Source organism: Ciona intestinalis, unplaced genomic scaffold (genome assembly GCF_000224145.3).
Source record: "Ciona intestinalis unplaced genomic scaffold, KH HT000141.2, whole genome shotgun sequence".
NCBI classification, from domain to species: domain Eukaryota; kingdom Metazoa; phylum Chordata; class Ascidiacea; order Phlebobranchia; family Cionidae; genus Ciona; species Ciona intestinalis.
This window is the reverse complement of record NW_004190463.2, coordinates 122125-145128: the sequence shown is the minus strand read 5'-3', so window position 1 is coordinate 145128 and position 23004 is coordinate 122125. Positions and strand designations below refer to the sequence as shown.

General features: G+C 36.5%; 3 protein-coding genes and 1 long non-coding RNA gene across 5 annotated transcripts; 3 read left to right on the top strand and 1 right to left on the bottom strand.

The window, feature by feature from the left end:
* Positions 1-1139: 1139 nt before the first annotated feature.
* LOC100178942 (4-coumarate--CoA ligase 1-like) lies at positions 1140-5795 on the bottom strand. 2 transcript variants are annotated; one of them, XM_026839017.1, is made up of 11 exons: positions 5538-5795; positions 5335-5432; positions 5191-5275; positions 4763-4895; positions 3716-3881; positions 3335-3506; positions 3001-3098; positions 2706-2777; positions 2346-2501; positions 1697-1865; positions 1140-1313 (listed from the first exon to the last, which is right to left on the bottom strand). In XM_026839017.1, the coding sequence occupies exons 2-11, from the start codon at positions 5413-5415 to the stop codon at positions 1180-1182; spliced, it is 1266 nt and encodes a 421-aa protein (XP_026694818.1). In that variant the 5' UTR covers positions 5416-5432; positions 5538-5795; the 3' UTR covers positions 1140-1179. The 2 variants fall into 2 exon arrangements, with proteins under 2 accessions (XP_026694818.1, XP_026694819.1); XM_026839018.1 differs by having other exon boundaries at positions 5206-5275.
* LOC113475184 lies at positions 1270-2283 on the top strand. Its single transcript, XR_003396925.1, has 3 exons — positions 1270-1315; positions 1757-1891; positions 2237-2283. It is a non-coding gene; the product is annotated as an uncharacterized LOC113475184 (long non-coding RNA).
* A 1709-nt stretch (positions 5796-7504) lies between the features above and the next one.
* LOC100185215 (autophagy-related protein 101) lies at positions 7505-9052 on the top strand. Its single transcript, XM_002125828.2, has one exon. The coding sequence runs from the start codon at positions 7558-7560 to the stop codon at positions 8239-8241; it is 684 nt and encodes a 227-aa protein (XP_002125864.1). The 5' UTR covers positions 7505-7557; the 3' UTR covers positions 8242-9052.
* Positions 9053-22568, top strand: LOC100176618 (nodal modulator 1). The gene is made up of 26 exons (XM_002120883.4): positions 9053-9278; positions 9529-9618; positions 9961-10006; positions 10441-10541; positions 11449-11625; positions 12088-12243; positions 12626-12795; positions 13119-13252; positions 13621-13754; positions 14063-14267; positions 14635-14711; positions 15282-15472; positions 16051-16225; positions 16564-16846; positions 16995-17038; positions 17367-17481; positions 17661-17811; positions 18029-18155; positions 18795-18911; positions 19500-19562; positions 20019-20083; positions 20513-20604; positions 20948-21198; positions 21659-21880; positions 22020-22112; positions 22282-22568. Exons 1-26 carry the CDS (start codon positions 9138-9140, stop codon positions 22375-22377), a joined length of 3516 nt encoding a protein of 1171 aa, XP_002120919.1. The 5' UTR covers positions 9053-9137; the 3' UTR covers positions 22378-22568.
* Positions 22569-23004: the final 436 nt, after the last annotated feature.

Here is a 23004-nt window from a genome sequence, read left to right as displayed (position 1 = left end):
CATGGGAGTGGCATGGATAAGTCACTTAAGTTCCCACCCACGAGAATATAAATGACCAAAACAACCAAAAGTTATGTCTGCCTATCCACACACTACAATAGCTCCAGCAACTCGACTGTGGGCATGGGAGTGGCAACCATGGATATTGGATAAGTCACTCAAGTTCCAACCCACGAGGATATAAATTACCAAACCAACCAAAAGTTAATGCTTATCCACACACTGCAATAACTTCAGCAAATTTGCTGCCAGACAAACGTAAACTGAACAAAACCCGAACATAACAAACAAACATGAAAAACTCTCACGGTCATGTGATCAAAACAAACACAACGTAAGCTGACTAGGCATTTTTACATGCTGACGCACAATTGATTAATACGCTGACCACGCAGTTACTTCATTTTAGCGCGGCCGCATTTAAAGCCTACCTCTCCTGTACCTTATTATCAATATTCGTGATTAAAACTTTATTTTTGGTTAGCATCATATGATTAATATTAACTTCTAACATTACCTAATTACAGCGTGGTTGAAACAAAGAACTATACATATAGTAGGGTGGGGGAAGATGGGACATTTTTAGCACATAATATCCAAATATCCTGATCGTGTTTTAAACATTTAACAACGGTCTATGGCAGTCGTGAAGATATAGTTTTCTAATTTATTGAATGTTCTTCCTTTACTACTAAATGGAACGAGAAAATAGAGCTAAAAAGTGTCCCATCTTCCCCCACCCTACTGTATAGCCTATAGTGTTCTTTGGTTAAAGTCTGTCCAAATTCATGCAGACAAACGTTTTAAAGCAAAAACAAGGTTAGCTAACTTAGTTTACAATTCAACACATATTACAGGAGTTACAAAGCGTATAGCCTATTTAGTATTTACACATATTCTACACCAATCATTTAATTCGCATAAATGTGTTTATGGGTAATAATACTTTTATAAGTGCATTCTATCTACTGCTTCACAGTCACCAATGGCGAACCCGCTTTGTTGGTTACTTCTGGTTTTTTTTTGATTTAGCTTAGTCGACCGTTGTATTAAAAGAGTTTAATATTATGCTAATTATTTTAATTCGTGCTCACTCATTAGAGCTTTGCTCTCGTGTCATTTATGAGAATGTTAGTATATTATTTACACATCAAGCATGGTTTAGTAACAGCATCAAAACTACTGAGGATCATCACGAGATTGAAGATCAATTTCTCGGAGGACTCGTTTTTGTATCTTTCCACTTCCACCTCTTGGTAGGGAGTCCACGAACATGACACCACCTCGTAGCTGTTTATAATCTGCCAACTTATCTGTAATGTGAGTTTACGTTGAGATATAGTAGGATAGGGGAAGATGGGACACCTTTGGCGCATAATATCCGAATATCCTGATCGTGTTTTAAACAGTTTAACAACGGTCTATGAGAGTCTTGAGCATATAGTTGTATAATTCTTTAAAAGATCCTTGTTTACTACCACATTGGACGATAAAATAGAGTTAAAATGTGTCCCAACTTCCCCCACCCTACTATATGTTAAAAAATATTTTGATAATACAACCGCGCTGTATGCAAAGTTAGTTTTGCGGCTGTGGATATAAAAGGAACGGCCATTGGATGATTTACCAAACAAACAAGCCATTCGTTTGACTTGGACATTACTAACTTTTACATACATAATAAGAGCAACTTCACCTTCAAGAAATTGATGAATTTCTTCCGTTGTTAAATTTGCTTCTTTTTTCTCAATGTAAGCTTTAGGGAGTTCCCCAGCATTACCCACGTCATCAGGGACCCCAATAACCCCGACTGCAGAGATTTTTGGATGTTCGGTTAGGACGGATTCAATTTCAACAGAAGACACCTGTTTAGCAAGGTTAAAAATATAAGGTACATGTTTATTGTATATCAACTTATATCTCATTCTTCGCCTAACGTAGTATTGTGCGACGGCCTCGCTTTAAACCACTTTTTCGACTGTTGATTCACCATTTTCTTAACCGGTCAATATCGTCATTTACCATTTTTTAATTGGTTACCAAATTTTAACTGGTTAATATCGTGATCAAACAAGTTCTGATATATTTAATGTTAACCCAAACATGTTAGAGCAAGTAAGCAAAGGTAGGGTAGGGTGGGGAAAGATGGGACAGCTTTTCTTCATATTTCCCATCCTATTTGGTAGTAAACAAAAAAGATGCAGAGAGTTATAAAACCATATCCTGACTTCCATAGACCCTTGTTGATTGTTGAAAACACGATCAGGACGTTTGGATATTTTGTGCTAACAGGTGTCCCATCTTTCACCATCCTACTGTATGTAGGAATTAGTAAACACTTCTACCTGCACTCCATGAACTTTAATAACATCCTTGATACGATCAGTGATATAAAGATTCCCATCTTCATCAAAGTATCCCATATCACCCGACTTCAACCATCCTTCCCCATCAAACATATTCTTTGTTGCTTCAGGGTTTTTGTAATACCCTTTCGCCACCTGAATGTTTGTATGATTTTCCATACTTTTTCACTGCTAAAGTTTACCATTAGATGCTGAACTTCTAAGATCAGAGATGAATGAAACAGAACGTCCAAGTTATAACTGTTATACTTCACCAAGGGAGAATAAATAGGTTACATTTAAAAAGAAGTAACAACATTACATTAAACATCAGAATATCAACAAAAGCATGGAGTTCACCTGTGGTCCTTTGAACAAGAGTTCACCATTCTCACGAGGTCCAAGCTTCTTCCTTGTATCAATGTCGACAACCTGTGGATCAGTTTTTTTCGTAAATAACTTTCCGCTCCATGATGATGAGGCAGGGACATATAGGACGTAGGCCACAGTTGGCCCATCACACCCCCTAGACAACTTTAAACAGCACTCTTGTATTAATGGTTCGATGAATTGACTCTTTAATTTGGTCCCACTGGTCAGAGTGACATGGTCCCGTGTTTTATTTTGTTTCCATACTTAAGTCTGAGCTACTAACCTTCATTTTGGTGTTTGGGAGAAGAAATCCAACAGATCCCGACTTTGATAAAATTGGATCAGTTACGCAGACAGGGGCGACTTCGCTCATTCCATAAACTGCACAAATGTAAAAGTAACTGCATAATAATAAACATTTTATGGTGTATTATTAGTGTAATAGCTAAAGAAAGTTGTTTTTGTAAAAACAGTGGCGTGTTTAAAGTAGACTTACTAGGCTATTGCCGTTACTTATCGTCTTTTAGGTTTTGTTATATTGCAAGCTATGTAACCGAACACGCTATATTTAACTGGGCGTAAATATTACGTAATTCGTTAACAATGTTTTGTATTACTCTCGGTGACTGCTTTAAGTCCAAACTTGTTCTTGGCAAGAAGTTTAACTTCATCAGAAGTCGGAGAAGCTCCCGTCGCGATTTCTACGAGACTGGAAACGTCATAGTTTTGAACCAGGTCAGATTTTACAAGCTCCAAGAAATGTGATGCGAATACTGTCAAGTGTGTGACCTAATGGAAGTGGATTATTATACAAAGGTGACCTCAGAGTATTTTTTCGTCTTTAAATCGAAAGGAAGTAACGGCTTTGGAAAATCAAATTGCAAGAATGCAAATTATTAAATGGCAACGACAACGACTTGTTAGGAATGCCTTGAATTGTCACAATACCACAACACAGTTGTTTTGCAGGCATTTCTACATAATATTTCAATGCATACCTTGTAACTATGTATTGCTTGCAATAGGTCAGTAACCTTGTGTTCGGAAAGATAAACCTGGCAGCAACCTTGCGTTAAAGGTGGGAATGTTGCCATTACCGAACCAATGTGAAACATAGGGGTAACAGACAACGCAACACTTGTATTGCTTCGTTTAAGGGATATTCTGCATAAACAAAGTATATTTGTTTCATCGTATGACAGGGCAACAACATTAGTTATTAAAAGGATGTTAACTTTAACATACGCCGACAAAAGTGGTCGCTGAAACAAGTATCTTCTACTTAAAAGCGAATGCTCCCACAAACCATTGTGCCACGACGCCGCCGAACATGGGTCTTCTTATACACCGACAAACATAGTGTATTCATATACCTTATGCTTACTGTCGAGTTATAACATTAGTGTCTTCATATACACCAGACACACATGGTGTATTCATACACCTCATGCTCGCTGTCGAGTTATAACATGGGTGTCTTCTTATACACCAAACGCACATGGTGTATTCATACACCTCATGCTCACTGTCGAGTTATAACATGAATGTCTTCTTATACACCAAACGCACATGGTGTATTCATACACCTCATGCTCACTGTCGAGTTATAACATTAGTGTCTTCATATACACCAGACACACATGGTGTATTCATACACCTCATGCTCGCTGTCGAGTTATAACATGGGTGTCTTCTTATACACCAAACACACATGGTGTATTCATACACCTCATGCTCACTGTCGAGTTATAACATGAATGTCTTCTTATACACCAAACGCACATGGTGTATTCATACACCTCATGCTCACTGTCGAGTTATAACATAGGTGTCTTCTTATACCCCAGACACACATGGTGTATTCATACACCTCATGCTCGCTGTCGAGTTATAACATGGGTGTCTTCTTATACACCAAACGCACATGGTGTATTAATACACCTCATGCTCACTGTCGAGTTATAACATAGGTGTCTTTTTATACACCGTATTGACCAGACAAACATGGTGTATTCACGCAAAGAGTTAAAAGATTTGAAACAAACTTTGTATAGAGGGTTGTAGCCACCAAGCTATAGTTGGTAATCTGTATCAGCTTTGGTGGGCCGGTTGTTCCACTTGAACAAAACAGAAACAAGTCATCGTTGTAAATGTCGATTTCACCATCCAAGTAAACTCCTTAAAAATTGTATGTGTGAGTAATTACAGCTGGGAAACTAATATGTAATTTAGTTAACGTGTTCTTAAGGTGTACGCTGCTTCAATGCGTTAATGTGAAAGAAAATGACCCACTTTTCAAATAGAAAGCTTTCTCGTGGGCGGGCACACTGGTTACCCGTTAATTAAAAACATTGTTTTCAAACCCAAGGGCTAAATTAATAAATGGCACATTGGTATAAATTGGTTTCACTATGTAAAATATTGTATTACTTGTCCGCCGCTGTTTAAAGCGTTATGTAAACACCATTATAACCTAAACTTTGTTCACCTTTATCAGAACCGTTTTTCAGAAACTTTGGATAAATTTTCTCACTTTCGTTCGGACCGAATATGTGGATCTGAAACACAAGTAATATCATGACGTTGCTGTTGGGAAGATTTAAAGAATAAGTTTCACCTTCGCGTTTGTTGAACAAGACTCGAGTTTGTTTAACTGGTCAGATGTTGTGAAGATCTGCTTTGGTTCAATGATTTGCATTTGTCGTTCAACCTCATCTAGTCCGTAAAGATGATTAATGCATTATTCAAGTTCTCGACCATACGAACATATATGTCAAATCTAACTAAAACAACGTGTAATTAATCAGCTTTATAACTTGCCTTTGGTGTAAAGAATATTGATAGGGACGATGGTAGCTCCACACAAAGCAAGCGACAATACAAGAATCTTCTGTTGGCACGAATTCGGGAGAAAGAGTCCAATGACGTCACCTCGTCTAATGCCTTCCTTATGTAACGCATTCGCGCACTTGAGCGCCTCCACGCGGATTCTACTGAACGAGTATTTTTCTCCGCCTTGGCTTACATCAATCTAAAGACGACAGTTTTGTTTCTAATAGTTTTATTGTTACAAGCCAAAATATATAAGATTAGTTTTATAAAGTTTATGCACATTTGTTTTAGATAAAGCAAGTATAAATCGCGTGGGTTGAACCACAGACACAAGTTTAACCAGAAACAACCTATATTATATTTCCACAAGTCTTACCCATGCCACTTTATCTCCATGTTCTTGTAAAGCATTCAACACATGTTGTCCAAATGCCACCTCTGGTATCAATATATCTGGATAAAGACTTTGCGGATCCATAATGAATACACCTCGCAACCCTGTACAGAAAAACTCTGCAATACACTAACTTGCCGTTGGCTGTAATATCGCCAAGGTTAGTAAACATAGCATGTATTGCAACGTCTATGTTTGCCTACGGCATCCTTCATTTCTTTAATTCAGTGAACTTAATGACTTTATCCTTACGTGGCGGGGATATACGACATAGGTTATATAATACTGTTTTCTTGTTTTATCCAGCCCAATGACCATGGGCCTTTAGGAGGTAAACAGGGAAATTGGAAACTAATAACAGATTTTTTGAACTAATAACATATTTTTCTGGTAAGGTGGTTAAGTATATATATGACGATGAGATGCGATGTAACATGATTGTAACACAGTTTTATCGATTGGCCGTATATTCTTTACGCACACTTTTGAAACTTTATAATGCAACTTCCCTCCTGTTTATTAATGGTTTATAGAGTTATAGACAGTTCCTACAACATGGGTGTTTTGTTTTAGTCAACTCGTTACTACCAACTACGAATATCCGAGTATGTAGTCTAACTTTGTAAATAAATATTATTTTATTTGTAACCACTGGCCAAAGCCAAAGTGCACACTTATTTACAAAATGTGGCAGCGACTTGTACCGAACACTATACCTTCGGCTTTTTGATGTGAACATCAAACCACTGAGCTGGGGCGACGCATCGTTTATGTGACACAAAAGCAGATAAAGATTCAAAATCTGTTGATGCATTTCTTTATTTTGTAACTCAGTTGTTCAGGCTAATTAGTAAAATAAAAATACATTTTATGAATATTTAAATCACCCCTGTTTAATAAAGTAGTTGGCAACACTGGAGAGGTCTACTATTTTGACAGAATGACGGCTAATAAAGTTCATGCTTTTTTGTTGTTTAGTTTTTCCAAAAACGCTTGTCTGTTATTGTTTACGTAGGTTGTTTGTTTATGTTTTGCTAAAAGTTTCATAGTATATTTTGAATAGTCTACTGTTGTTGTTTTTTTTTCACGAATTACCTAATCGCATAGTTGACATTATACTTCATAATTTTAGCAACAACGCGTTTCTGAAATTTCTTTGCGTGCTTCAGGTGCTTGGTGCTTTTTATGACTGTTGTTTTTCAAATGATAGCCTTGCAGGTTGTTTAATAAAAAGCATTATAATTTACACTTAGTGTAGAGCATCAAATTTCATGCTCTATTTTCTATTGAATTCTAATTCATTGGTGTAATCACTGTGATCTGTGATGTATTTGCTGGTAAAGTAGGATTTGACACAGCATTACGACGCATTAGGACGCATTACGACAGAGAATGTTTGGAAATAAGGTTTTTTCTTATAGCGAGGGTGGCAGAAGTTTAACTAGTTTTTGTTAAAAATATTTAATTCAAAATTTTGCCTTTTATTTTATATTTGTGACTTCTAATCTTTTCATGTAAGGAAATCAAATTTAATAACCACTGATCTAACTTCTGCAGGTCTTATTGTTTTATGTACAGGGAAAATCGCCACCGTTTAATATATTGTTAAGTATCATGAATGCTCATTCATACAACATTGAAATAGTTGTGGAGTGTGGGCAAGTTGAGGAATCTGTTCTTGGGATATTTCATTCAATCCTTCTTCACCGATCAACTGGAAAGTTTCATTACAGACATGAAGGAACGTATTCTGTTGGAACCGTCGGGACAAATGACGTAGATTGTGAGTTTGTGGATTTTACTTATGTAGCGGTTGCTTCAAATGCACTGGACGCGATCCTACGCAAGCATGTTGGTGCGTTTCGTGAACAATTGGAACAAAAATCCATCAACGGAGTAGCAGCGGGGACTATTAGCCTTGAATTCTTCCAGAAACGTAGAAATCGTTGGCCGTTTAATGATGAATGCGTTCCCTGGGAAGTATGGAACTTGCAAGTTATTGAACGAGTCTTGTCGTCCGAAAACGAACGTGTTGTAGCTCGTGAAACCGCTGGAGCACGGCTAGCTGAGAAAGTTGCATCCATTGTTGAAGCGGTCGGCCGCCATGAGTTTGTGCCCAAGATGCCAACACAGTCTGACTTGTCGCTTGTGTTTGAAACTTCTTTAGCTGACGTACAACCTTACCTGTTTAAAGTTTACCACACGTTTGGAAACACAGGATTTAATGGAACGAGTAGCAACCCAAATACTGTTGGTTCAACTGTTCGACGTCTGTTTCGAGACACGCTGACTTTGTAAATATATTTTCTGCCTGTTGATCTAATGCACTTGTTTATTTCTTATTCTGCCTGTTAATATGTATACAGATCTAAATATCTATGTTTGTATTTTGTTAAACATGTTATACAGCTTGATGTACTGTGTTTATAGTTAAACTACAACTTTCTCTATTTAACCGGTAAATTTTGATGTTCTTTTTAACTGATTAGTCCAGTCTTTTATAAGGAAACCAAATATTAAGCAAAAATTAATTCACATCTATGACAATCTAATTTAGGGAACTAGGTGTACTACTTAATAAAATTGCATTTTATCAATAACCTGTGGCTGTGTACACCTTTATCATTAGCCTGGTAGTGTGGTGGCTGCAATATTTCTTGACGATTTTTAATTGTATGGACAGGCTGTATCGTATGCTGGTCTGAACAAGCATATTTTGCCGTTAAACTAAGCTACAACAACAACTTTATTGCTTACATAAAGATAAAGTGTGATGGACTTACTAATCACATGTATTATCACACACTGTACTTTAATTCTGTTATCTCTTTTTGTTAAAATTCGGTTTATTGTTGAGATAATGGAGCAGTTGTACGAATATATTATATTTGTTTGTCGGCTTTTTCTTTTGTATTTTTTTCCTCACACAGTGTTATAAACATAGTTATGTGGTTACCTGGCTATCTTTTATTTGTTTTAAGATACATTGATTTATCATTAATACTGAGCGATTAATGTTATGCAATAAGGTGTAATATATTCACATTTCTCCAATATTTTACTCAACAACATTTTGCCCGATATTTTATTTTGACGTTTCTTGTTAAAGGCAAAAGGACTGTGTAATATTTGACCAAATTGGTCATCTTTAAATACTTTAAATACAGTGTGTGTGGTTGTGTAGTTGGATAGGAATGTCTTCTCCTTTCATATCCCTTGTGTTGGGAATTGTATCAAGTTTATTTTACTTTGCAACCAACGTTTACTCACAAGAAATATTAGGGTGTGGTGGTTTCGTCAAGTCAGATGTTCCAATCGATTTCTCTCAAATTGAGGTTTGTTGTTTTAAATATGATCAAAAATAACCCGTTCTAATTCGCCGAAACTACTGTGTTATATTCTGTATAACATTGTAATAATTTTAATAGAAAAACATGCTTGATAAAATAAGATTACTGCAAATACTGCATGCATTATATTCCTGTTCTACACCGAAATAAATTGTTACACACCCTTTCCCTTAAACAATCCTATATAGGCGGATGGGCCTATATTTGTTTGTAATTCATTTATTAAATTGTTCAGATCCAACTTGTAACATCCGAAGGAATGTTGAAATATCAAGCAGAATGTGCTCCTAATAACGGTTACTTTATGGTGCCATTTGTGGAAAAGGTAATTGATATTTCTCTGTACATCTATTGCAGGGTAATTTGGGGTTGTTAAACTATAACAGGAGTTCTTAAATTGTTAGGGTTCGTTCCTAACTGAATAGGTTAATAATAGGTAACGCACTTTCCTAAAGGCTATGGCAAAGTCGTCCCAAATACAACATCCATGAAATTTTTTTTTTATAAATATATAAAATCGTTAAAAAATAAATATTTGTAAGAGCTATGGATAAGCAGTAGGCATGCTTATGTGTATTGGAGGTAAGAAGATAGAAGGTGTTTTAACAGTTATGAACCCCTAACCAATAATATAATACACATAACCATATTTATTCTTTATTTAAAGGGGAATTTCCAACTAAAGATCAAACCACCTCAGGGTTGGGCGTTTGGTGAGTAGATTGCTATTTTACTTGGTAAAAACACGGCAACATTCGCGTTGCGATTAGATTTACATTGCGTTCATGATTTGTCTGATGGTAATAACTAATAAGAAACCATAACTAGTTCAAAAAATTTGTGAAACTTCGTGTCAGTGACGTCAGTACCCATGTCCCATTATTGCCATATATATCACACCTAGCATAACAATACTAATTTAAGTTGTTTGTGAGGTGCGTTTCGACTGAGCGACTGCATAGTACAGAAAACGTGGTAATGTTGTTTAACCAAGAATATCGGATTTGCTTGTAGCAAGACAAAGCAAGCAATTACTATTAGTATTTGAACCATGTGTCCTTACAGCCATTTACTGTCTTTATTATTTTTCTATTTTGTTTGGGAATATTGCGATTGATAATATAATTAAACTAAATCTTTATCACAGATCCCATGTCGGTTGATTTACAAGTAGATGGTGTGAGTGACCCGTGCACAACGGGGAAGGATATTAACTTTGTGTTTAAAGGTTTCACACTTTCTGGCAAGGTAAACGCTCTTATTGGTTATTTGTGTCTCTTATAATGGTTCACCATTTATTTGAATTAAACATGCTTCTACCACAATTGCTTTACATATAAAACCCAGAAAACCCTTTTTTGCTGACCTGCATATTTTTAAGTTTGAAAAGCTTGCTAATATCATGTATTGGCATCCCTAGTTTTACACTTTTTAAAAAAGCTTCCAGTCTGATGTTAGTTGTCTATACAAACAAGCGGAGCCAAAGTATGTTGATATTCACCACATTAATCAATGAGGTTCCCTATGTTTGACAACTATGAGTGTAACTGTATTTTAACAATGTCACCCCAGGTTTTACCCTGCTGTTAGGTGTCTATACAAACAAGCAAAGCCAAAGTATGTTGCTATTCACCACATTAATCAATGAGGTTCCCTATGTTTGACAACTATGAGTGTAACTGTATTTTAACAATGTCACCCCATATTTTACTCTGCTGTTAGGTGTCTATACAAACAAGCAAAGCCAAAGTATATTGCATTCACCACATTAATCAATGAGGTTCCCTATGTTTGACAACTATGAGTGTAACTGTATTTTAACAATGTCACCCCATATTTTACTCTGCTGTTAGGTGTCTATACAAACAAGCAGAGCCAAAGTATATTGCATTCACCACATTAATCAATGAGGTTCCCTATGTTTGACAACTATGAGTGTAACTCTATTTTAACAATGTCACCCCAGGTTTTACCCTGCTGTTAGGTATCTATACAAACAAGCAGAGCCAAACTACATTGCATTCACCACATTAATCAATACAGTTTTTCCATTGTTAATACTTATTAGTGCAAGTGTGTCACTGCATATTACGAGTGTCATCCCAGATTTTGCTAAATATTCAACAAACATGACAACTATGATCTTAATTCCCAGGTCTTAAGTTTGGGCTCCGTCACCACAGGACCACAAGGAGTCAAAGTTGATCTTAAATCATCAAGCAAGTTAATATCAACAACAACAACAACAGATGGTGGTTCGTTTAGTTTTGATGGAATATCTGCTGGTTCTTATAAGATTGTTGCATCCCATCAAAGTTACACTTTTAAACGGGTACGGCAATGTTTGCATGACTTGCTTTTTGAAACTAAGGTTTCTTTTGATGTCTTTAATGTCTGCTATTTGATTTATAACGGCAAAAAATAGAAAATGATTTTAATTTTCTGTCTGTTAAATTGACGCATCCAATGTTACTGTAAATCAATCATAAAAAGGCGAATGCCTCTGTAATTACCCAGCTTAGAACCAAAGGATATTAGGTTTGATTCTCGTTGCTACCACCATTCTGATGGTGTGTCCTTTGGGAAGAAACCTTTAATGGTATTTGCTTCAACCCAGTGGTCACTTATAGGTTATCTGAATTGTAAATTGTCAGCCATAACAATCACCAACAAAGTTACATACGTGGCAACTTGTAAGCGGGCACGAGGTGTATGAAACAGAACCCATGTGTTATAAGTTATAACGACTGTCGTGCCACACAAGTATAATATTCAATAATATTCAACATACAAGGATGAAACCTCCGTGGTGGTAACCAATGGCAACAAAGTATGTGACAATGACATCATTGTATCCGGGTACGATGTGCATGGGAAAGTTACTGCACGAAAGCTGCCGGTGGCCGGCGTTAATTTGCTTCTGTTTGCCAAGAAAGCTGCAGTGGAAAAGGTGAGAGAAAGTATTTATTTATTGGTAAAGCATATGCGTAATGCTAGGGGTGCATTGGGTAACATGTCACTTCAACATTTGAAAAGCAGTTTTAGGCCGACATCTTTTACCTTGCTAATAGGTATAGGTGTTTATACAAACAAGCAGAGTCAAAGTATATTGCATTCACCACATTAATCAATGAAGTTCCCTATGTTTGACATCTATGTGTATAATTGCATTTTAACAATTTCACCAAAGATTTTGTGCTGCTAAATATGCCTAATGCGTTTACAAATTTAAGTTAGAACTGCTAAATTAGAACATTGAGCATAATGTATATATATGTTTTGTTTTCCCTAAAGCTTACCAAGCATTATATGCACCATCAATGCATCCACAGATAACCGGTTGCTCCCCAAACCGTCCCGCTGGTTCAAAAGGTGTCACAAGTGGGGAATACCCCATTTTCCTATGCTCCGTATCATCTGATACAAACGGAGAATATTCATTTCCAAGTCTCCCACCTTCAGATTACTTAATTATTCCATTCCATCGAGGAGAACGGATACAGTAAGTCTATCTTGGGTTCGTTTTGAACATTGGGGAAGATAAAGAATTATTTTGGAGAGTTTTATTTAGGTTTTTTTTTTATAAAAACGAAAAAATTTGTTAAAAAACTTTTAACAGCAAAAAAGGTTAGGGTAAGGTGTTGTATGTAGTCCCATCTTTTTGAAGGAGAGCATGTTTAGTCAAATTTGATAAAACAGTTTATCTATTTTCTAGCCTTTTTTAAGGTGAGCTAAGCTATCCAACTCCAAAGCTATCTAAATCCAGAGGAGTTTAACTCCAAGCATAGGAACCTTGTGTTTGAAGGTTTAATATTTACGTTCCAGGTTTGATGTTGAGCCAAGAGAGTTAAAGTTTTCAGTGGTTGACAAACGTGTGGTTCATGAACATGGGTTTAAAGTGACGGGCTTCTCGGTGCAGGGAAGGGTGTTGGACGCACTGGATGGAAAACCTATTGAAGGTAACTTGTACCATAATGTATGGTGTGACAACTGATATGTTTGTTTGAGACCTTGGATCAGTGGTTCAGCATTTTTATTGTAACCAAATTTGATGCTCGATACCAATATTGATACACATACTATTGTGGACGAATGTATCCTTCAACCTAGTGGTCAATGGTCATAAATAAGCACCATGGGTGTTGGGGTAATGCCCAACTCTAGCTTTAATCTCAGGCCACTTTATTAACAATGAAATTCAAAGTTTTATGGCAGACATAGAATTATATACAGCCAGATTTATTGTGTGAATACGACCTGTGTTAAAATTCCTTCATATTTCCTACATTAACATAACTTGCCTATTATAACGCATGCTACTTTCCAGGTGCTGAGGTTCTAATTAAAGGAGACACCCAGGACAAGACAGATGTGAATGGTTACTACACGTTGAAACACATGAACAGTGGAATGTATGATGTGGAAATTAGAAAGGAAGATGTTCATTTCCCATCAACTAAGGTTGGTTTGTTAGATGCTGTGTTATATATTCTTCATTCTTGTGTTGATTTATTATTCAATGCTACCATTGTGGGCGCATGGGTCCTTGGCATTTAATACCAATTGCTCTAACCCAGTCACCCACACAGAAAAGTAATCACTCACTAAGTTACATAAGCTAGCACGAGGTGTATAAAACAGAACACCCATGTTATAATGACTGTCCTTGCCCTGCTATGCAAGGAGAAATAAATGATGATTACCAAACAATATCAGTATTTTACTAAAAAGTTAAAAACAGCGAATATATTCGAATATTTTCCCTCCAGCTCCGAGTTGGTCCTGACACTCCAATTCTACCAAATATTATCGCTGAGTCATTCTCTTTATGTGGGCGAGTCAGCATAACTGACAACCCAACGAGTAACTTCAAGAAATCACAAATCGTGGTTGAAGTCATGACGAAGAATGAAAAAAAAAACAAGAAAACGAGTTTGGATAAAAACGGAGGATTCTGTGTGATGGTTGAACCAGGTATAGCGGGGTGTGGTGTCTCTTTATATATTATGTATATATATAGTAGGGTGGGGAAGATGGGACACCTTTAACACATAATATCCGAATATATTGATAGTGTTTTAAACAATTAATAACGGTCTATGGGAGTCATGAGGATACGGTTTATAAATCTTTGAATGTTCTTTGTTTACCATCAAATGGGACATGAAAGCAGAAGAAAGGTGTCCCAACTTCTCCCATCCTACTATACCACATTACCACATGCCATTGAATAGTAATAGTGACCATTGTAGCGCAGTGGCTTGAAAGCTAACTGTGAAAAATGGGCTTTATACGATAGTCTTCCAACTTGCACCTTGTATTAACCCCATGTTTAACACAGGTGTATATGACATCAAACCAGTTACAACAAAACCAATGTCCGATGGTGGGTTGGTCATTCTTCCAACAACCAGACAGGTATTTGTAATAAACAATTATTGTGATGTCATGTGTTGAGTTTATGATGTCATGGTTTAATTTATGTAAGAAAGAAAGTTAAATCTAAAAATAGAATTTGTTTTTTAGATCTCAAAACAAAAAACTTATAAAAGGCCAAACAGCCACAACATATACACAATTGCTATATTTTTATTTTTATTAAATGTAAATTGTGTTCTTGAAAACTTTTAATGTATTTGATGTTGGTATGTCTATATTGTTTCTGCATTTAAGATGTCTCCTGTGTTTGGCAAGTTTAACGCCTATGTCTGCCATAGATAGCTTCACCTCAAATAGTAGCAAGGAACAAAAATTCAAGTTCTTAAATAGTCTACTCTGTGAGATATATATTTCACTTGAAATAATCATCATCGGTCTGTTATTTAAATATATTACCTTTATCCAAGAATATTGATTAAATGAATGTAACTTATTTATCCTTATATGGCGGGCGACTACATTCGTTATAACACGGGTGTTCTGTTTCATACACCTTGTGCCCGCTTGCAAGTTGCCGCGTATGTAACTTTGTCAATATTTTTATTCAAGGTAACAATGTCCAACGCTCCGATCAAAGATATTTCATTCCAACAATATCACGGGAGTTTTACTATTGGTGTGTCATGCATCGCTGCTTGCGATGACGTCACAATCACTGTGGTCGCAGATGGTCGAGCGGGGATGAAACCGTTCATGCAGAAAGTTGCAAGTAAAGAGAGCAAAGCCACCGTAAAATTCAGGTTTATGAATTTTTTTTTAGCGGAAATTGACATAAAAATTGGTTGAACTGACCATCACTATTATGCCGTGTATATGCTGTAAGTATTCGTTGCACTGAAATGTGAAATTGAATAAGTGCTGCATGAAAAATGTTATGCACTACATGCCCATTCATTGCAGATTTGCTCTCTTGTCATGAAGTGTTTATTAATAACAAGCTCTGGTATTAAATATGTGTTTATTTATTAGAGCTGTGTTTTTTTTTTTTTATATATATGGGTCATGTCCTGTGGATCTGGGATTAAAGCCAGAGTTTATTACCTCAAAATGGCCCATAACCCTGAAGCCTGAAGCCTGACCGGGTATTTAGCTGTGTAATGTGTTCCATAGTAATCAACATAACATTAAAAGCATTGTATAAGCTGTTGCGACCAGGCATATTGTATATCTGAAAGCATTCTTTTTGTATTTTAAAATCAGAATTACAAAAATTATCATAAGATTCCTAGTGACAATATACCTGAAGCAATACATGCCTGTTATTTAATATATTATACTTATACCTTTTATGAAACTTCTAACACCACATATAATTTAGTGAGGTTCTACCTGGAGAATATACTGTGAAAGTTTCTCACACTGATTGGTGTTGGCATAATGACATCACAAAGGTATCAGTTTCATCACAACCCATGAAATCTGTTCCACAACTTGGTAGTTTTGAGCAGTCAGGATTTGCACTCGTGTGTTCCATATCTCATGATATCGGTTTGGTGAGTAATCTTAGATTGTTGTAGTGGTATTCCATAGATGTCTAGTCATGTTGAATAAATAAAAAATTGTATAACATGCATGAAAGAAGTATCTCTCTTAAAAAACCTTTACTTTTAATAACGATTTTGACTGTCTTTGTATTTTAAATGTTTGGAATATATACTAACGTGCCTCACTATAAGACCTCACTCATACACTATGATGGGGTAATGGGCCAACTTTGACCTTCATTCACTCTTGAAAACTAAAACTTCTGGACTGTATACCGATATCCAACTCACAACATTTCTTCGCAGGATCATCAAGGTTTGATGTTAACACTCACTTTGACTTGCAGGAAATCCACCACGCTGGTGAAAAGGTCGACGTATTCTCGTTAAAGAAGGGCAGGAACCGTCTGTGTCTCGCCGAGCTTGGTGAATACCTCCTCCAACCACAGTCCTGCCATCAGTTCGATGTGAAGACACCTCTGCGTTACAACACCGCCCGCCCACGTCCCGTTGCGTTACACGCCATCGCACACCAAGCCCTCGTAACCATGGAAACAAGTCATGTGATCAAACCTAACGCAGAGTCCGAAGACAAAGTTGCCGTGGAGATGAAAACTTCAAAAGGAAAAAGTAAAAATACTTTGCGATTTCTTTTTATAGAAAAAAAAATTCAAATAAAAGCAAAATTTTTTCCTTAAAAAGTTGATGTGGCAACAATCTGCGCCTGCATTTACTGACACACTATGTTTGTAATTTTGTTTTGTGTTTTCTTCTTCAGCTTCAACAGAATACATGGTGATGGACAGCAACTCAACTTCCGGGGTGAGTGGTCGGAATTATTGATAGTATTTTATCTTTGACTTTAATAGTGATCATAGGAATTCAACATTTTTTAATACGCTGATCGGGGATAGTTAGGTTCGCATTTACATATAACAGATCTGTTCTGATTAATGCAATGCAGAAAATATCAGGCAAGGTCTGCCTACTCTGCCCCTATAGGTTTGGTACCTACAATGATAATAGATCTTCCCTTGACAGCTCAGCCAAGGTTAGGTGCTCTCATCTTGCGCTTACATATGCTGGGCCTATGCCAACATAGTAGAAACGTGGATTAGTATTCTCTTTTATAATATTCCCACCCACACAGACACACACATACAAAGCTAGGTATTGGGCCGGTGACGGAGAAAAACTTGAGTTTATTCCAAAATCGAAGATTCTTCTTTTCGAACCTCAAACATTTTCAACAACCATGAAAGCTGGTGGGTTTTGTGGCTGTTTGAAAAATATAAAATTATATTCAAAATCCTTTTTTGGTATAAAAATACACCAGTCTATTGTAACCAGCTGCGTAATTATGTCATACCATGATGAAGTCTCGCTGAATGGCATACAAAATGTTCCATTTTTACAGTTTTATAAATTTTACCTTTGTTTATAGCTGAATGTGCAAAGGAACTCGTTCGTTTCAAAGGCATTGTGGGTAAATTTATCAGTGGGCAGATTTTACCCCCGTTGGAAAACGTGGATATTATGATTTCTATGGGAGATGATGTCACTGGGATTAAAACGGACAGAAACGGGAAATATCGGTTTGTGAAAAATATGTTTAGGACATGTTGGAACTTGGCAGTGAGCATGAGGTGTATGAATACACCATGTGTGTCTGGTGTATAAGAAGACACTCATGTTATAACTCGACAGTGAGCATGAGGTGTATGAACACACCATGTGTGTCTGGTGTATAAGAATACACCCATGTTATAACTTGACAGTGAGCATAAGGCACACACTATGTTTTACCCCCAGACACGGCCCCGTTCACCCTGAAGCGATCTACAACATACAAGCCACCATGGATGATTATGCATTCTCGCCCGTGCAGGACAAACATGGGGATTTTCATGCAAAGAAACTAAGCAAGCTTCACTTTGAGGTGAGGCTGTTATGTTGTGTTCACCAAGTACTTGGTGGTGTTTTGCATACAATGTTTAACATCATTATGTCTTGTAGGAAAACATTACATTACATTGTGATGTATTATTTGCACTTAATTCTAAACTCCTGAAATATTTTTAATATTTAGTTTGCGAGCAACTCTTGGTAATTTTTGGTCTTGGTAAGATTTAAAACACTATAAACAAGCACTCACCTACCTTCGGGGAAGCAACAGGCTGCAACATCTAGTAAGGTTCATGCAGTAGCACCCTGGGTGTTGGGGTAATGGCGGAGCTTCGACCCAAATCACAGTTTCCATGAGGTGCCTCACTGTAGGACCCCGATCCATATAGAACAGAATATGCATATACAATGTTGGGGTAGTGGGCCAAATCTGGCTTGAATCCTAGGTTCTATATAAGAGGCTGCATTACACAATACAGCATGGAAGACTTTAGTATAGCAGGCAAAGCATGAGTTACAACCAACAACAAAACTCAAATCCGGTGTTTTCAAGACAAAAAATCTCAAAAACCAATCAAAATCTTTAAGGTCAAGTGTTTTCAATTCAAAATAAACAATGCCAAATATTGTCAAATACAAAATCAAATATAACGTCAAACTCATATTCCTTCAGGTAACCACACAGCAAGGGGAATCCCCCCTTCCAGGAGTTCTATTATCGATAAGTGGGGGTCCGTATCGTAGCAATAACCTTACTGGGGAAAACGGGAGACTCACGTTATCTAAACTGGTAAGGTTGGTTGGAGTAGAAATAATAATGTTGTTTGATATTCTTTAAACTGGTGCTTCTTAATGTATTGTAGCGTGAAACTTGTTATTTTGGGGGGAGGGGGGTTTGCCTGAACGATTGTCCACATTTGTGCAGCTACTGAAATATTAAACATAAATTAATAGCAAAGTTTTGGTGACCCAATTTATACACATTTCAAACAACTTTAACAAGGAGTCTAAAGGCTTTGTGAACCACTGCAGTGGTGACTCATCCAAATCAAATGATGACCCCAATTTTAAACGCTTCAGGAATTAAGCAACACTCTTATAAGCAATATACATGAATAATGAGATTAAGTTGTCTTGTTTTAACATGAGACCATTGATTGCAATCACCGTGTTATATTTAGATAAGGATATTCTCAAAGGGTTGTATTATTAAGATATTCATGTCATATTTATCCATGTGTGTTGTATTATAATGCAAATAAGATTAATGGAATATTTAAGTTATGGTTTATAGCAGTAGTTTTACCAATTATCCTCCTTGACTGTGGAGTAAATATTACACGATATATCGCTTAATAATCCAATATATTTGACCCAGGAACCCGGGCAATATTATTTTAAAGCAATGATGAAAGAATACCAGTTTAACCCTTCATCTAAAGTAAGTGTGGCCAGTTGCTGTGCTTGTTATCTTAACTTGGAACTTGTGGTATGAAATATAAGTTCCTGAATTTGTGTTATAACACCAAAACAATTGTTTAACTTCTCACAATGGTTTTTATATTCCACTTCTGCAGTTACAGCAAACAAAGCCAGCTCAATTTGCCCAAAATAACTCTTTGTGGCTGCTTATACACCTTGTGCCAGCTTACAAGTTATCATGTGTTTCACCTAGTGGCTGATGGTTTTACTGTATGACTGATAATTTGAACCCATTAGTTACCACTGGGTTGGTGAAATTTCCAGCAAGTGTCTTGCCCAAAGAACACATACTCCCACAATGTTAGCAACATAAGCATGTGCCAACGTGACAGCATATCTGTGTATCAATTACATGAAATATGATGTTTAACAATAATAACACTCCCTATTTAACATTGTTAACATTGATGTTCAGGTGATAGATGTCGTGGAAGGGAAAGAAACTAAACTGGAAATTATTGGGAATCGTGTTGCATATAGGTGAATGTAACTTATTTATTCTTGCATGGCAGGGTAATAATGAATGGTCATTATAACAATGGTGTTCTATTTCGTACACCCCCCACTTTTCCATACACCCCCTGGCACGCTAACAATGTGTCTTTTTGAATAAATCAATTAACTGAGTTGAATGCGACAAACGTATTTATATATTGTAGATGTTTCATAAAATATGCTGTGTAATTTTCTCTGGTTAAGAAAAATGTGTCACAACACTTTATTATGTGCTAAGTATGGTTTAAAGTAGTTTTTAAGTTTTGTGTATTATATTCATTATAATATATTTATTTAAATGTAAGCCCCTGTACCTACTATATATATTATATTCACAAACACAAGGTACCAGCCTTACAGAGAATATGAGCACCCGTATTATACTCGCATACATATAACATAACCCCCCCACAGTTGTTATGGCAGTGTCACTTCATTAAACGGAGAGCCCGAACCAGATTGTGTCGTTCGTGCCAAGGTTATGTCCGGCGGGGAGCATTGTGCAGGTTGGCCATATTTTAATGTTTTGGTTTTATTTATTCATTTTGTCCATCCACTGATATAATTGTTAATTGATATAAATGTTTTTATCAATTCCTTGGGCACAGCACAGGTTGCTACCAAATATAAACTAAATCTATTTTTTAATTTTTTACTTTAAAATTAACAAAAAATAGAAACAGTAGTTTTATTATTGAACATAAAATAGTTTGACATAAAAATCGTACATGAAGCTTAAAATCTTACAAATATTAGGAAAAACGGAATAAATATAACAAGCGATATATATTAATTAAACTTAAAATATATTATTAATTAACTGATATTAAATATAATAAACAAACCAAGGTCATATAGAAGAAGTAACAGTCGGGGTCGATGGTGCGTATCGTGTTCGAGGTTTGCGGCCGGGGTGTCATTATGACATCACAGTGAGGGATCCTGCTAACAGGTTTAGTCGATTGTCTCCCGATCATGTGACCTTGGAGACAAAGAAGGAAGACGTACGGGAGTTACGCTTCATTGCATTCCGTCACATGACAGGGTTCGAACTTACCGGGCGAGTTGTAACCGATCAAGAGTTTCTTCCTTTTATTAAGGTTCGTGGAACTTATGAGGTTTCTTGGTTTGTGTAATGCATATATTGTGGTTTATTCTGCAAGTTCCTGACAAGTTTTTATCCTTTCTTATTGTTTTGCGACTAATTCCCATCTCGTTATTTATTTTAAATATTCTTTACTTTCTAAGTTAAATGTAGGTATTTAGTTCTATTTATATGGGTTAGATCCTAAAACATGATGGCTGAAATTGAGTTCAAAGTTGGCCCTTGACAGCCAGGGTGCTATAACCCATTAAGTGACCACTGGCTTGTAGCAATGTTCGTTAGGTGTCTTGCCCCAAGGACACATACATATATCACTATCGGGCATTAAACCCAATATCCTACAGTTAAGATGCAAGCTCCTAACCACTTAGTCACATTGCGGAAACATATATTTATATAATACCAATATTCCAAATGCTACTTTCTATTTCATAAACATCATATAAAAACATCAGATGGTATTGTATCAATCGTCCGATGCAACTCCTATCCACACGATGTCGCTTACGAGGGCCTCCCCCTTCTTCACCTTTCCCTCCCTACCACGCGACGAATCGGAGTACGTGATCCGACTTGAATCATCTCTCGCATCATCCATGTACGAATACACAACACCAGCTGCTGGCTTCTTCACCAAGGGACCTCATAAGCACATCACACTCAGGTTCCAACCAAAGGTTAGTATTTATTCAACTCAGGGTCTGTTTAATCTTGGTATGAAATATAAACTATTTATCCTTGTGTGTCAGGAAAGTTACCCATTACCCCTAACACTACATATGTTGAAGTTAGAAACTTTCATTTTAACTTTTTTAGTTGAAAAACATCGAACCTGAAACACCTCAAGTGTCTCTACTAACCCTTCCAGTTACTTTGGTGATTGGACTTCTTGCTTACAACTATTTACAGGTTTGTTTATTAGATGTTGTTTGATTTGATTGTGCCCATAATTGGCTTCATTACCTAAAAATTTCAAGGTTGTATGAATTGTGTTAGTGAGGTTACTTAATAAAGCAATTTAGTGAATTCAATGCGACAAAGAGTATTTTATGACACACCAGCAACTTTTCCTTCCCAGGTTTTCGAATTTCTTCAAAAACTTTTCTCCATGATTGTCAGCAAGCTAGATAATCCTGAGGTTTCGACAAGGTCCACCAGGAAGTCACGTAAATGATGACGTCACGGGGAATTCCCGGCGATATTTTATGCAGATTGAGTTGGCAAGAGGTCATGAGAATACTTGGGTCAAATTCTATTTATGTTCACAACGATTGAGGCAACCTATGCGATTTCTATGAACTATCTTTATGTTTGTTTAATTCTGTGTTGTTTGTACCAATGTGAGAATAAACCGAATCAAAGTTATTCAATTTTTATCTTTAGGATAATGAAGTGAATTCATTGTGGCTTTATAATCGCGGGACGGTCGTTATAACACAGATGTTCTGCTTCATAAACCTCGTGTTCACTTGTTACCACGTATGTAACTTTGTGGGTGATTGCTTTTTTTGTTAACGTAAAATCCTATAATTACATACATGGCAATTACAGCAAAATTTTTAATACCATATATTGGACCATCTTACCCCAACCTAATATACGTAAGATCTCCACATACATTCATTATGTGTGGAAATCCATCAACATTTTGTTCGTCATAAAACCGTAATTGCAGCGCCGGAACCAATTTTCGTCCTAAATTGTTTCGTGTGTTTTATTAGCCATCTTTTAAACGTCTTGAGGGTAAAAACAGACAGTGTTTTGGTTTTGGTTTCTAGTTTTGTTGAGGTTTGTTAAACAT